The following is a 15,427-nucleotide window of genomic DNA, read 5'->3' as shown; positions in this document are numbered from 1 at the left end:
CTATTGACTCAGATACTTCTGAGATTCAAATATATCAGTCAAATATCTATTAAGTGTGATTTAATAAGTTGCTTTGCTGTAGTCACTCTTCCATATTTGGTATTATATTTAACGTTTCGAAGCACCTGTTGTGAAATGCTCTGTATGCAGTCATTTCCTCAGAAATGCTGTTCTGTTAGAGGAACAGCATGCTAAGCTCCATTACAAAATAAGGAAGGCAAAAAAACTGTGGAAATGTGCTGTAAACCTAGAAAAAATATATTTGGAGACTAAAAAGAAATAGTAGTAAGGACTAAATAATTAAGAGGTGGATGGTGGAAACCAATGAAGCCTGTAAGATGGAAGTTTTGCATGCAATGGGATGCATTTATGGCAAACTTCCTGAGTGGGCTGGAGGCTTTCTACTCTGTTCTTTTAGTCATCAGCTGAGAATTTTGGTACCTAGCAGAAGTCTCCTGGTCAGTCTCTGGGTTATTGTCCTGGAACAGTGCTGCTCCTGGCTAATTCCCTGGCTGTGTGCTCTGGAGCTGTGGCTGAACACAGGGGATCTTCAAGGAACTGGGCATCTGTACATCTTGGTGGCACTTTCAGCAGCTGTCCTGGTTTTGAGACAGGGTTAATTCTCTTCCTTGTACCTGGTCCAGTGCTGTGCTTTGGATTAGGATGAGAATAATGTTGATAACACACTGATGTTTTAGTTATTGCTGAGTGAGAGGAATGTCCAGTACTTCATCCACACTGACTGCTGGACGGTGGTAAATGCTCTGTGGGGCTGCAGCAATCACAACTGGCAGCACAGAGGTGAAACCACCTGGGCTGCTCAGTTAGGGCAAGATGTTGTTGCTCAGATAGAGAACCAGGCTGTGAAAGGACAGCATGTAGATAGTCACGTACCCAAGAGCTGGGCCACTGGAGAACAGCAGAGCAGCCAGTGGGTGGGTGAGGGTGCTGGGGCTGGAGTGGCTCAGGTGGGTCTGGACCGGCAGTGTAAAGGTGAATTACTTACAGCTCCGTGGGCCCGTGGCACCATCGGGGAAGAGGTGCAACATAGATGGGCTTGTGATCAAGGTGTGGACTTACCTGCCATGTCAGTGGTGTTCCAATAAAAATCACCAGGTCAGTGAAGAAGGACTTCTGATGAAAGGAGGCAAAAATGCAGCTCTGACAGAACCAGAAGTGGCTGCAGCAGCAGCAGCTCAGCACCACTCAGCAGCTCCTGCCCCGAGGGACTGCAGGGGCAGGTGGAGCCCAGAGTCATGGACAGATGTTTAGAGGGATGGCCCCTAGACTGAGGGAATGCTATCTGTGTGTACATCAAAAGACAAGAAGGTATATTTTGGGAAGTGGGGGACCTGCACACGCACCACAGTGACCCGTCTGCTCTTGCCCAGGCTTCACTTTGCTCCCCCAGGACAAGGCTGAGCCCTAGAGGTGCCGTGGGCCTGGTAAGGAGGCAGAGAATGTGAGGCACAGCCTGTAGTGTGGGTGTGAAATGCTGTGCCCTGGGTTTGGGACAGATGAGGGGCAGGGAGGGACACTGAGGAAGTGTTTGTGGGACCGGAGCCAGTGTGGACACCGATTTACTCCACGCAGGAAACACAAGAAGGTGCTTCATGTACAGGCACAGTGTGTGCTGAAAATGCCTGAGGTGGGGATAGGGAATGGGGGGAGGCAGTATATATAGCTTAGAGCATGCTGAGTTCCTTCCTGGAGACAAATGCATATAAACCAGCATCAAATAACTTGCCATCCATTTTCTCCCAGTTAATCAAATCCCAATTAATCAAATACTCAAGTACACAAAATAGAAGACAGCAGGCTGGAGCTCAGTTTTCTGACTTGTTTGATGGACCAGTTCTTAAAACATGATAACCTTTTTTTTTTTTTTCCCATTTTTTTAATTAATTTTTTCCTTTACTTTTTCATAGTAACAAAAGATCAGCCCAAGGGGATCGTTTATCAGCAATAACCATGGCACTGCAATATGGATCCGAAAGTGATGAGGATGCAGCTTTGGCAGGTAGGAACTGAAATGTAGTTTCTCTATTTTCTTTAATTAAAATGTTCAGAATAAGCACATCTACAGGGCTCCTGATACATTCAAATATATTTATTTCAAAAATATTTTGCACTCAGTAATTCAGTTGAATCACAAGGGTAGACCAAACTTGCTGGCACGTTTTGAATTTTGTGTGTGTTTCCAACTATGCTTACCCAAACTTTAGGAAAACTTGCTATTTTTTATTCCTTCTAATATGGAACAGGAGATACTGGAAAAGGCATTGGGTGTTTGTGCAGTAAAGGACTGACAGTGCTACAACTGTTTTTGTACATATATTGTAGTTTTATTTTTTTGTGTACGTTATTTCTGCGTGGAAGTTGAATTATGCATCCCTTCAATATATATTTTTGGGGCATTTATTTCACACCTGGTAATTTAGCTGTACTCCCCACTGTTTTCCAGTGGGTGGATATGCTGTAGAACCTTTTTAGATTTTAGATCTTGCTGCAAGCCTAGAGCTGAGTTACTGCTTCAGATCAGCTGCTTTCTGGGGGGTGTGAGGAGTATTCATTAGCTGGGTTCAGTGTGATTGCTGCCTGTCACTTTTTGCAAATTGTAATTCTGTAAAAATGTGTAGCTTTTTACACCTTTGTGATTTAAATCCTTGGAGTGATTTAACGACTTTCAGGTGCCACCTTTACTCTGGACATTATTGGCGTGTTCATGGGGCCTCTCTCTGCATCTGAGACTTTTACCTTGCTGTTGTTGAAGCTCTCCTGTCCCTATTGCATTCACCTGGGAAGAAAAGTCAATTTTTTTGGGAGACCTGTCACCCTTAATGTTTTCTGTCCCTCCAGCATAGGACTTGGACATCCCTATGCTTTCAGTTAAAGTAAATGAGAGCTGGGCTGCATGAGTGAACATAAACACAACTTTCTCCTTGATACAGAGAACTGAATCTTTATGAGCTCCCTTGGCTGTAGCAGTTGCCTGAGCAATGAGAAACATCTGCTTCCAAATGAGAGTTTATCCTCACAGTTGCAGATGATGTCTTGGGGTGAGGGAGCTTGTAGAAGATTGCCAGCTCCAGTGTACTGGGATGTGAGCAGCTCCTGCAGCTCCCTTGCTCTTCATTCGAAGTCTGTAAAGGCAGGCACAGCTGGTCATCATGTGTTACCTATTAATATGTATTTAATTTTGTGAACAGAGATATTTTATTTATTACTGTATCATTTAGAGATGTTTTAAGGCTGGATGCTGCTGTTGGTTTTACTAACAACTATCTGCAGTTTGACTTGGAGCATTCGTTGTTGTTCAGGTGCTTTGGGACCACAGAGGAGACAAAATCACTCACTGAGTAAAGACTGATTTTCTTTTCTGTACATTCAAGTGCTCTCCCATCTCTCTGCCCTCTCTGTGCCCCATCATTGAGCCAGAGCACACATATGTGATAAATGCATTTAAATCTGATAACAAGGCTCAGTTCCAGCTGTAAATTGAATGGCTTCCTGATTTTTCTTTTCCACTATGAAACCACCCCTGCACTAGGAGACAGGCACCGTGGTATGGAGGGAACAGCAGGAAATGCATTTTTTTGGGGACTGTTGAATGGCATACACTTTATGGTTAGGTTTTTGAGGGTTTTTTTGCTGTATCTGCCAACTGTAGTTGTGGTAACAGCAGCATGAAAAGGAAGTAGGAGATAACTGGAAGGGAAATAACTCTCCTCTGCCACCATCTGCTTGCTGGGGATATGGGACCTGGTGCTTCTGCATATGAAAGAGTGTACAGCATTCCAGTAGGTTGTTTGTTCCATGCCAAAAATAATATTTTTTTCTGTGTTCTGGTCTGGAAATACATTCTTCTTTGGTTCTTAAGATAACAGGTTTCATACTAGGAGAACACTTATTTTCTGCATGTGTAAGAATGTGTAATGTTTGACTCATCTTTTTTAAAGAACATACACATAATGAAAATGGTAATGACTGTATTACAGTATTACATAAACACCTTCCCTATAGTGCCTCTTTCATTTACTAAGATTTTTTTCTTTAGGGAATGCCTTGTGTTCCACTTTTAATACAAAGGAAGTACCTTTCTCACTTAGGGTATTGAACTGCTTTGTAGCTGGCTGCCACATATCAGAGTACAGCAAAATACTCCACTGGTTCCTTATTTTTTTCTCCTTCATAAAACCAAGTTATTCTGCCTTTCCTATTCTGTTTCTTCCATTTTGCTGGAGCACTCAGAATTGAGCAGTTGGAGTAAACAAAACAAATTGTTTGAGTAAACTAAATCATAATCTGTTTTTGAAACTTGATCTGACAGCGGTCTCTTGACTGTGAGCACCCATCTGCACAGTCAGGTAGAGGCAAACACTGTGCTGCCTCCTGTGTTTTGTTTCTGCCTGAGTTTCTCTGTCCATCTTCATTACATGGTGTGACTCCTGAGGCTGGTCCTGTCCAGGGCCAGAAGTTGGACTCCCTGATCCTTGTGGGTCCCCTCCAACATGGCATGTTCTGTGATTCTATGATTACATGTTTGCACATCAGCTGATGCCTCTTGGTGTTTTAGCTTTGAGTGCTCTGGTAGGTCCCACATGTGCTGCCCTGACACAGGTCTGCAGTGTCACCCTGACACAAGGCAGATGACAGGGCTGTGTTGTCACAGTCTGAATGTCCCCTGGCTTTGCCATCATTCCTGTATGTCTTTACTGAACGTGGATGGAGAGCTTGGAACAGTGCCAGCCTCTCCTGAGCAATAGTGAAAATGCCAGCTGGAGACTTGGGATGAGCATCAGAGAGCTGTGTTTGCGTGACTGAATTACCCAGGGTCTCATCTGCATGCTTTCCTTCAAACCAGCTCATCAGAGAGGGGAGGAGGGTGAATAATTTAACTCCAGCATGTGCAAAACCATGAAGACTTCAAGTTATGCCTGTCTGCAAGGTACAAATTACACTGTTGGTGTTACTGAGAAGCGTGGAAGGATTGGCCTTTTACGACCAGCATTTTTTCATTCCTTGCCCGTGTAACGTTTCTCTTATTCTATGTGCAGTAAATATTAGCTCCTCATAGCATTTCTTTCATTCATCCTAATCCTGAAGCAAGATAACTAAAAAAGTTTGCTATAAAATTTACACATGAATTTTATGCTAATTGTATGATCATATATTTATTTCTTCTTCATTTGCTGCATATATTAGAGTGTACCTTCGGGCTTTAGTGTCAGGTTTTTTCTGCTAAACTTCACAATTTTGTATTGAGCTGTGATTAATAAGGTCTAAAGACTGTAATACCTAGATAAAAAGTGCCTTTTTTTTTTGTCAGTTTGAGGCTCATTAGATACATTTGTTGTGCCCTTTTCAGAGGTATGGACCTGACTGCCACAGAGTGGCTGAACAACCTCCGCTGAGGAACTGCCTTTTCTTCTAGTTCAGACCTTTAGCCACCAAAAAACCCCCTCAGATTGTCCTGCTGAGTTTGCCATTTTCCCTTTGTCTCTGTGCAGCTGCTGCTCGCTATGAGGAGGGGGAGTCTGAAGCTGAGAGCATCACCTCCTTCATGGACACCTCTAATCCTCTTTATCAGCTTTACGACACCGTCAGGAGTTGCCGAAATAATCAGGGCCAGCTCATCTCTGAACCCTTTTTCCACTTGCCCTCCAAGAAAAAATATCCGGATTATTATCAGCAAATTAAAACACCCATTTCATTGCAGCAGATCAGGTAAGAAAACAGAATACAAACTACATTTTCTCTGCAGAGTCCTCTGCTGTGGTCAGGCTGTCATTGCCTAATGCATTATGTGCACCATCTTTCCTCTCCTGATTGCTGCTTGTTTCAACTCACTCTGCATCAGTCCTTTGATCATCTTTTATAGGTGGCTGCTGTTGGGTTTATTTTCTGTGGAGTTTCATTTGTAATGGGCCTGAAAGCTGCCATATCAATAATTCTGAAGGCCACCCTTGCAGCAGAGGTGAAAGCTTCTGCAAACCCCCCATTTTTCTCTTTCCTTGACTGTGATGGCTTGATTACCTCTTACTGCCATGTGTTTGAAATTAATATTCTTCAGCAATGTGAACTGTAGATAGTTGCAATTACATTCCTTTTGTCCGGGTCACGGTGTGACTGTGGAGAATAATTATCTTCATTCATGGTGTAGCTGTTCTGGACTGAAATAAGCAGTTCACCATTTATAAACCTGTGAACCATGGAAGGTTCATCAGCTGCCAGAGCACAGGTGTCAGATTAAAACCCTGAGTGAAGAGAAGTGAGCAATGTCGTTCTTTAGTGGCCCAGGATAGGCTGATGTGATGGATGCTCAGGGTCCTGAGCACCATTAAGAGTCTTTGATGGTGCTGACCAGCCTTGGGTGCCTCTGGGGCTCCAGTCACTGCCAGAGCTACACCTCAGGAGTGCTGGTCCTTCATCCTCAGTTGGGGAGTGCTGAACCCTTCCACTGTTCCTGTGCTTTTAAAACAGAGGTCTGTAAGTTGTGTTTATACCATAATATGATCTGCTGGACTTGGTGTAATTGTTGATTAAGCAGTGTCTTCATTAAATCAGAAGCTAACAAAGCTGCTTTTTGTTTTAATTTGTTGGAGGGTGTTTTGCATGTGCTGGGGAGCGGTTTTGGAGCTGCCACACTGGTTATCTTGTCCATCAGTGGCTCTCAAGCATTTTTTCTTATGTCTTAGCACAGCTGTTGGCTTGGCAAAGGAAATGTCTTGCCTTGAACGAAGCACAAAATTTACTTGATGAGAAAAAAAAAAAAAAAGGTAGAAATTGAGAAGAATCATTGACAGTTGTCAGGGAGCTTTTTGTCTGGATGTACTTAAAAGTATTGGCTCAAATAACGTATCAACAGATTTAATTGGGAGAGACTTTTCCATTAAAAATATCCTTGCTATCAGTGATAGAACAAATAACTTGCCATGGAGAGGCAGCTGCATTTCTGCTTTCCTTACAGCGTAGGCAGATTGCAGTATGAGCAGTACAGGAATTCCATGCCAGTGCATGAAGAACTGTGGAGAAAAATGACTTGACTTGTTGCCTGAGAGCTTAGAAAATAAAAAGAGACAGACAGGCTTCATAGAAATAGTGTTTGAGGCTCACAAGTCAGAGAACAGTGTTTCTAGTAGTCCAACTTCTTTCTGCTGATTCTGAAATTCAGCTGTTTTTTAAATTACCATGGAATCTTCACTTCTTGCTATACCTGAAAAGCCTTGCTTCGTGCCTGTGTGCCCTTAAATGATGTGTTGCAGGGAGAACTGAAGCTGGCATGGCTGTACTGCCACTCACTAGGGGTGGAAGGATTGGGGTTTTTTTTGTGGTGGTGTTTTTTTGGGGTTTGTGGGTCTGTGGTTTTTATGAGATGTACATGTGAAGAGCATATCTTCTGTTCCCAGATGGGGACAGAAAAAGTTGAGTGTCCCAGTGAAAAATTGAAGGAGTTGGAGTCAAGCCTACCCTTCCTGTCTCCTGTCTGTTTGGCTTTGGCATCTGGTGCCTAAGCTGTCCTTCCAGAGTAAGCTGGGAAATGTGTGGCTGCTGCAAATTTTACAGCTAGTCATGGATTTCAGGGGGTTTTGTGTGTGATAAATGCAGGGAAAAGACTTAAAAATAATACATAATTTCCAGAGGGAGCATGTGAGTATGTTTTGGTTTAATGAGGTGTACATTTGACCTATCCCAGCCTCTCAGTCTCTTCAGGAGTGTTGTGAACCTCGGTCGTTTGAGCTGAGTGCTGATCCCCAGCTGTTCTTCCTGGATATGGGAGGGAGTCCTGCTGATGGCTTTAGTTGTTTCCTAATTTCCTCCTGACTTGCTCTTTACAGAGTCCCAGAATAGCAGAGGCTGGAAGGGAGAGCACCCAGCTGTGGCTGAGTCACCCAGAGCTGGGTGCCCAGTGAGGTTCTGGGTGTCTCCACAGGTGGAGGCTCCACATCCTCCACCCTGATAGTAAAACCCACTTGTGTTCAGCTGAGATTTCCAATGTTTCCATTTGTTCCTCTCACCTCTTGCCCAGTCAGTGGGCACAGCTGAGGTGAGCCTGGCTCCCTCTTCATTCCCTTCACACACTGGTGAGAATTCCTGCCTCAAACAGGGCAAGAAAATCCTACTTAAAAAGAAAGGCAGGAAGCTGGGAAGGCCATGACTTTTACATGTGGTAAAAGTGCCTGGTGTGGAGGTCACTTTGCAAACACTTTGCCGGGGAAAAGTCATTCTGAAATGACAAATAACCACAGGAATAGTTGGGAAATGATGCAGGGGAATGTGTTCAGTACCCAGGACACGGGAACTGTGCTCCTTGTTAGATTTTACAGCATTAGGAAGTGCTATCCCTAAGGCAGGTGGGTCGGGCTCTTTTATAGCAGAGGAGGAAGGTGTGCCAGGGAGGAATTGGTACATTCATTGGCACATCCTGGTGTCTTGTGCTCCGGAAAACCGGGGTTATAGTTGTGGTTTAAAAATGTGCAGGGATCCAGTGTGAAACACGGTTGGGTTTGTGTGACATCTGCTGTCTGGGGCATTAAAATGCATATTCCTAATGAATGTGCCACTTTTTGATTAATGATCTGCCACACAGGAATGTAAATGGTACATTACCCTGCACTGGGGTGTGCTGAGGTTCTTCCAAAAAGGTGAGATTCGTTGGGGGTTCTTTTTGCTTTTGGATTAGTTATTAATTAGTTATTAATTACTTGAGTAGAGCTTATAGTGAATGTCATCACCTGGTCAAACATATTTTGCCATTTAATTTATCCAGTTTTAGTAAGATGGTAAAGGAAGGAGTGGAACTTACCTTGAAGTAATGGAGCTGCTGCCTGGGTTAAAGTCTGGAGGGTTTATAGAGAACTTCTGTATTTCTGTTTGCTTAATTTATGAATGAGCCAATCAGAAAAATGTTCTCTACAGAGACAATGATGTCTCTAGTATTTAGAATACACTGTAATTTTTCACTATATCTGAAATTTTGCAGTTCTTTCATTCCTTTTGTCACTTAATATTTGTTGACTATTGCATAATTTTAAATCTTCTGTCTGCATATCCAGTTTTCCCACCTTAACAAGTACTTTCAGTGCCTATTGTACAAAAGGCCTTTACAACATCACAGGTTCAAGTAAACAATGTTCCCAGTCTATTTATAAGACTGTCATCCTCAGCAGGACATTTGTCAAATGCCTTTTTTCATCCCACACATTCTTTGTTAATGTTCCCTGAAGAAGCAGGACCAGCACTCCACAATTTCTGAAGAAAAGAAAATGAGTTACATAACTGTTTTTAGCCATGATTTGAATTGTTTCTGTAGGAAATTTTTAGGCACAGTGTGTGTCTAATAAGATGCATCTTTTGATTAAGTGGAGAGAGCATCTCTCTCATCATCAGTTCTTTCAGATATTCCACCTGGAAGGGCTGAGGAGTTTCCAACAGGCCTTTTAGGGAGATGAGTGCCAGCTTACTACTTTTTTTTTTTTTTTTTAATTACTCTTCTGATTTTGACCAAATTAAATGTTATGCCAGTGTTGTTCTGGGCTTAGTGGCCTTATGAAACTGTAGCCTACCTTTTAAACTGTCTTCGCAAACATAATTTCATTTAAAAGGTTATTGTTCCAAGTTTTAGTCATGTTTTGAGGTACAGTTATGTCACTGTCAATCATTTGTCAGAAATTTCTCATAGTTTCTAGTATATAAATTTAATTTGCATTATGTTGGCAGTGACTTTCTGTAGACCTATTTGGTTAATTTTAACCTCACTTTGGTGACTAAAGCGAAGTTTATAAAATCCTTTCCTTCCAAGATTGGTCAGATGGGTCGTTAAAAATTAATTTTGAAGCTGCATTTTATACTCTGATTCCAGAAAAGTCACAATACTGGAGTTTGAGTGGAATTAAATCTGTTCAAAGCACTTCTGTGAATAACCCTCTTCATTAATCATCCTGTTGTTTGCTGATGCAGTGAAGGGGATAGTGAGGGAGGAGGTTCTTTGCAGACAGACAGGCACAGAAATGATCCTGTCCTGGGCATTTTTCATTCTTCACAGCTGTGGTTGGCAGTTGTCAGTCCTTCCAAACCATATGGATTTTTTAGTCTGGATTTTTCCTTTAGTTGTGGAGCCTCTGATGAGCACAGCTGTGATTGCAGGTGGTTTGTTTACAGTCAGCTGGCCTGCACCTTGATTGTTGGGATAAACAAACACTGGGAGACACAAGCTTGGGACTAAAAGATTTTGTATTAAATTGGTGTTGTGGTGGTGATGATGTGATGATGCTCCATCAGGCAGGTTCACCTTCAGCCAGGTGCTGTGGAACCCAGAGTGGGTCTGAAGGTGTGTAAGTGGTGGATGTGCCAGGCAGGCAGGGGGAGAGGGAGCTGTGGAGGAGGATGAGTGGGCTTTGGGGTTTGTGTTGTTGTAGATTAATATTTTCTGCTGTGTGCAGTGAAGCGTTGGAAGGTTTAAAAAAAGAACTTCCAGCACATATGCAAGGAAATACAAGAAAACACATTAAGATTTTGGCAAACTGTGCACTGGTTCCTGTGTTTAGCATATGAAAACTGACTTTTTTGTTGTTGTTAGTGCTCTTCTAACTGTTTTCACATGATGTACACTTTGCAAGTTGCACCAGTCAACAACCAGGAGCTCTTTTAAGAGAAGGGAAAAATTGGAGGGGGTAACATGAGAGGTGCTGGACACTTTTGGGTCTCCCTGAACGTGAGTGGGATTGATGTGGTGTTTGTGTCCGTGCTGAGCTGACCTGGCATCGTACCCAGGGCCTCAGGACAGGGCTGAGGGTACTGGAGTGGTCCCAGCAGGTTGTGCTGCTGCCTCATCTGTAACATCTCACCTGAGTATGAAAACAAGCCTTCAATCTCCACAACTTCCAAAATCACTGAAACCATCCTTTAGGGGGAGATGTGTTCCCCTGATGTAGTTGAATTGGAAGATGTTACTGGAACATCAGGAAAAACACGTTCCTGTAATTGGAGCTCTTTGGGTATTGATTTGTTGTGAAAATGAATAAGTTAAAAAACTGTTTTGTACTGTGTAACTTGTGAAATATCTGATTGGTGTTTCTCTTTGGCAGGACCAAGCTGAAGAACCATGAATATGAAACTTTAGATCAGCTGGAGGCTGATCTGAATTTGATGTTTGAAAATGCCAAGCGCTACAATGTTCCCAATTCTGCCATCTATAAAAGAGTCCTGAAAATGCAGCAGGTTATGCAGGTATGGGGAGTCAAAAGGATAGAACTTCACATGTCTGTTAATTTCTCTAATGAATATTTTTCCAAACTAATTTTTAGCTAGACCTGTGCTTGCAGGAGTATTTTCTTGCTGAGGGGGAGGTGTGGGAATGAAGAGAATCCTGGAGTGAGTTTTGTTCAGCACACCTGCTGCCTCCTGTGATTTCTGCTGGTCAGTTTATTCTTTCCTATGACTCTTAACCCCATTAAGTCGAGAGAAAATTGATCATGTGGGGGTTATTTTAGTATTTGCGTGTAATTGGATGATGCTAAAGCCCTTCAGATTTCATTAAGGGTTCCAGCTGAGTGCTGCAGTCTGAAATGGCACTGTTTGCAAATTGATTCCTCAAAAGTTGTTCTGACAGTTAGAAAGAGCTGTACTGCTATTTTATGTCAGCCAACTTCCCTTAAATAAATCACTGGAAATATTTGGCTGCTGGCTTAGTCTCAGAACCTGTTGCATCTGTCTTTGTGCATCTGCCCTGTTCGGATGTTTGACGCTGCTCTGCAAGTGTCCAGCAGTGAGTTTGGCCTCAAGGCTTTGGGTTTTTTTCAGGCAAAGAAGAAGGAGCTCGCTCGGAGAGATGACATTGAGGATGGGGACAGTATGATTTCTTCAGCTACATCTGACACTGGAAGCTCAAAAAGGAAAAGGTTTGTGCTCCTGTAGTTCCTGCAGACCATGACATCACTGCAGCTTTTATTTGCTAAAGAAAATACTGAGCTGTGGTTTTTACCTTTTGTGTAAGGATTTGTAATTTTGAGAAACTTTTAATTAAGTGTTGATTCTAATTAAAACTATTTTCTGACTCTGTTATCCTATTTTGGCCTATTAGCTGAAAATTGTCACCATCACTTCAGTAAATGGCATGGACACTAGTTACACTGAGTTAGGTGAATCTGTCAGTGGATTTCAGAATTTTTATTTGGGCTTTTGGTGGTGTTTTTTTAGTCTGGTGAGTGGAATATCTTCAGAGGTTGTTAGCACTTACTGCTTCTATTCTACTGCTTCTCCACTGTATGACTATTTATGTAGTTTGGGTGGCAATTTTGGAATATAATTAAAGTTAAAACCGTAGTTGAATACTTTTTTTAAGTTTAGACTATTGCTCTGCAAATATTTCTGCTTTCATTTGTTTTGTCAAAGTATCAGCAGTTGTGGGGGGAGGAAGGGAATGAAACAGAGCATCAGCAAAGAGTCGCTGAGGAACAATCAAGTAAGAGCAGCAATGTACACTCATGGAAAATCTGCAGAGAGAAAATGGGAACATGATTTGGGAGGTGGTAGAGTCTAGAGATGCTGGGAAGAAGAAGTGTAGTGGAAAGGTAAGACAGACCACAGTACCAAGGAATCAGGAAGGAACAAATTGGAAAAATTGCTGGGTTTGTGATCTTTGGGCTCAAAGAGAAGTATTTACCTAATCAAGCAAGTCACGTTGCCCTTGGTGTCCTTTTAACCCCATGTTGCTTTTGATCAGCTGGGGTGAGGCAATACTGAAATGCTTGAAAGAAAAAAATCTGTCAGGCCTTGTCATCTGTGAACAGTAAAAGAGAAAAAAAGTTGTGTTCACAGGTAAAGGGAAATCAAAATAATGTCTGAAGAGAACCTGGAAATGCTTTTGATGTTGTCAGTTCAATACTCGTTATCCATTTCACTTGCTGAATGGTAGGAAGGAAAGGAAGATTGTAAATGCTGCTCATGGCACAAGGGAAGCACTGCAGGGAATTCCAAAGTGTTGCTGAAAAAGGAAACTAATACCCCATGCAAAATTCACCCCATTGGGAAAATAACAGTTGCACAGAAGAAAGTTCTTTGAATGTCCCCTTTTATGTGTCAGATGCATGACCTGAATCTTGAGTTATTGGCAGGCCTTTTCGTGTTTCTGCTTGGGTTTTGCTTTACCTGCTTCTGTGGAACCGAATGTTAAAACTTGGAAACATGTTAAACTGGGGAATTTGGCAGCATGTCTGTGTTCTGGCATTGCTCATCTGCTGCTAAGCAGCATTTTACAGCAGTGACATTAATGCAGAAAAAATAAGTCTTTAACCTATAAAAGATAAATTTTGAATTTTGATGAGCTTTGCTGACTTCTAACTTCATTTGTCTAGGGTTGATAGATATTTAAGTAATTCCTTTTGCTACATTCTTGATGTCCTTTTTTTCTTTTATCTGATACTGAAGAAGGTACAGAATTACCCTGAGAAAAAATAGCTCAAGTCTTTGATATTCTGTATTCAGCAGAGGTAGTTGTGAAGATACTGGCTGGAGGATTTTTTTCCCTGTTTGCTCTGGATCTTGAGGTCTTGGATTCAGGTGCCTGCTCCTGACTGGTCTGTTTTCTCTGCAGCTGGAAAGTGCTTTAGAGCTTCTTTTGGCCTTTGCACTTCTGAAAACAAGAGATCTGCTTTATTCTGTAGAACCCTGAGGGTCAATGAGAGAAAAATCGTAATTGGCAGTAGTTTCCTGTTCCTGTACAGCCTGATGATTGTGACGCTGTCACTGTTTGCAAATTCTTGTTGAACTTCTTGTGTGTGTGTTTAGGTCCTTCAGGCTGTTTTTTCATGGCAGAGGACAGTGTCATTTTGATATGAATGCTGGAAGGGAGGAGAAGAGCCTCTGACATTTATTCTTTTCCCTTTCGTCCCCCTCCTTGACCTCACAGTAAGAAGAACATCCGAAAGCAGCGGATGAAGATCTTGTACAACGCGGTGCTGGAAGCGCGAGAGCCGGGCACGGGCAGGCGGCTCTGTGACCTGTTTATGGTCAAGCCATCCAAAAAGGACTATCCAGACTATTACAAAATCATCCTGGAGCCAATGGACCTGAAGATGATCGAGCACAACATCCGCAACGACAAGTACGCGGCGGAGGAGGCCATGATCGAGGACATGAAGCTCATGTTCCGCAACGCGAGGCATTACAACGAGGAGGGCTCCCAGGTACTGCCTGGGCTCAGCCCTCACACCTCTCTGCTCCTCTGCAGATGTAGAAGTCACATTAGGATGGTTTAGCTTTGACTGTTACTCACATTATGTGTTGGAATCGATTACTGAACTAAAATAGAAGCTCTCGGGACCTCTGGGAGGGGAGGTCTTAGAAAGAAGCCAGCTGTGTTTTCATGGGTGTGGAGGGTGTGGGAGGTCAGACTAGAAGAGCTGATTTGTTTACCCCAGCAAAATGGGCCTGAAAGGAATATGGTTTTCATTTGCAGATATATTGTAGGCTGTGTCTGGATTGTGATGTTTCTCAGGCAGCAGGTGTGGTGTTGTGGAACAGGGTGGTGGTAGGGAATCTAAGGAAAATCTGTTTCTAGTGAGGAACAGGAGCTGGTGCTGTACAGGACTTTATGGTGAGGTTGCCTTCTCTGGAATTGGATTGGAAGACCCAGGAGGATTGTTCTGGTCCTTTGTATCTTGAGGGAATCACAGTAGTTCAAGAGGTCTTTGATTGCTCTTGGGCTTGATGAGGAAGTTTGTAGGACAGCTGCACCCTGCCATTTTGTAGTCTTTGGAATAGAAATGCAGCTGAATTGGATAATTTATTCAAGAATTTTAGCTCCCTGATTTAGATGGTGTTCATCGGTTCTACTTACCTACATAAGTCAGTTAAAAAGCAGGGCTTATTTCTCAAATGTACACCTTGAATAAAATACTCAGTTTTGCTTTCAGCTTTTCCAGACTTAACATTTAAATGTTTCTAGTTCTAAACTAGTCTAAACACAGTACACCTTGTTTTGGTTGGTTTCTGATTACTTTACTGATTAATAGGTGTACAATGATGCCCATATGCTGGAAAAGATCCTTAAAGAGAAAAGGAAAGAGCTGGGACCTTTGGCTGAAGATGATGACGTGGCATCCCCTAAACTAAAGCTAAGTAAGAAAACCTTGTGCACTGCTTTGTCTCATTTCGACACTTCAGAAACCACACAGATGAACAGATCTTCCTTTTTCAATGAACACGTGCTGCACCTGCAAAGTAGAGTTATATTTTCAAACTTATGACAGCAATGGTGTGTTGATCTGCATAGGAAATGGAATGAAGTTGGTGCGTGTAGTGTGTTCTGAGGAATGGCTGGAAAGGGTGGGATTTAGTCATGCAGTGTTACCCAAATGTTAGATGGTGCATTGTGTGCTCAGTCACACTTCATTAGCACTCAGAATGACTACAGGCATGGCTCACA

At 42.5% G+C, this 15,427-nt stretch overlaps 1 protein-coding gene across 14 annotated transcripts in view; it reads left to right on the top strand.

Annotated features, from left to right (window-relative positions):
- PBRM1 (polybromo 1) overlaps positions 1-15,427 on the top strand; it is a 55,779-nt gene that overhangs the window by 13,233 nt on the left and 27,119 nt on the right. For all 14 annotated transcript variants that reach the window (XM_027891620.1, XM_027891621.1, XM_027891608.1 and 11 more), the window contains 6 exons: positions 1,929-2,020; positions 5,511-5,727; positions 11,088-11,229; positions 11,803-11,900; positions 13,910-14,186; positions 15,015-15,120. In XM_027891620.1, coding sequence (XP_027747421.1) covers positions 1,929-2,020; positions 5,511-5,727; positions 11,088-11,229; positions 11,803-11,900; positions 13,910-14,186; positions 15,015-15,120 — 932 coding nt within the window. The remainder of the gene's footprint in view (positions 1-1,928; positions 2,021-5,510; positions 5,728-11,087; positions 11,230-11,802; positions 11,901-13,909; positions 14,187-15,014; positions 15,121-15,427) is intronic.

Source organism: Empidonax traillii, unplaced genomic scaffold (genome assembly GCF_003031625.1).
Source record: "Empidonax traillii isolate 1590-97213 ecotype Southwest subspecies unplaced genomic scaffold, ASM303162v1 scaffold323:size719838, whole genome shotgun sequence".
Classification (NCBI taxonomy): domain Eukaryota; kingdom Metazoa; phylum Chordata; class Aves; order Passeriformes; family Tyrannidae; genus Empidonax; species Empidonax traillii.
The sequence above is the reverse complement of the archived record's forward strand: the minus strand, read 5'-3'. Positions and strand labels throughout refer to the sequence as shown.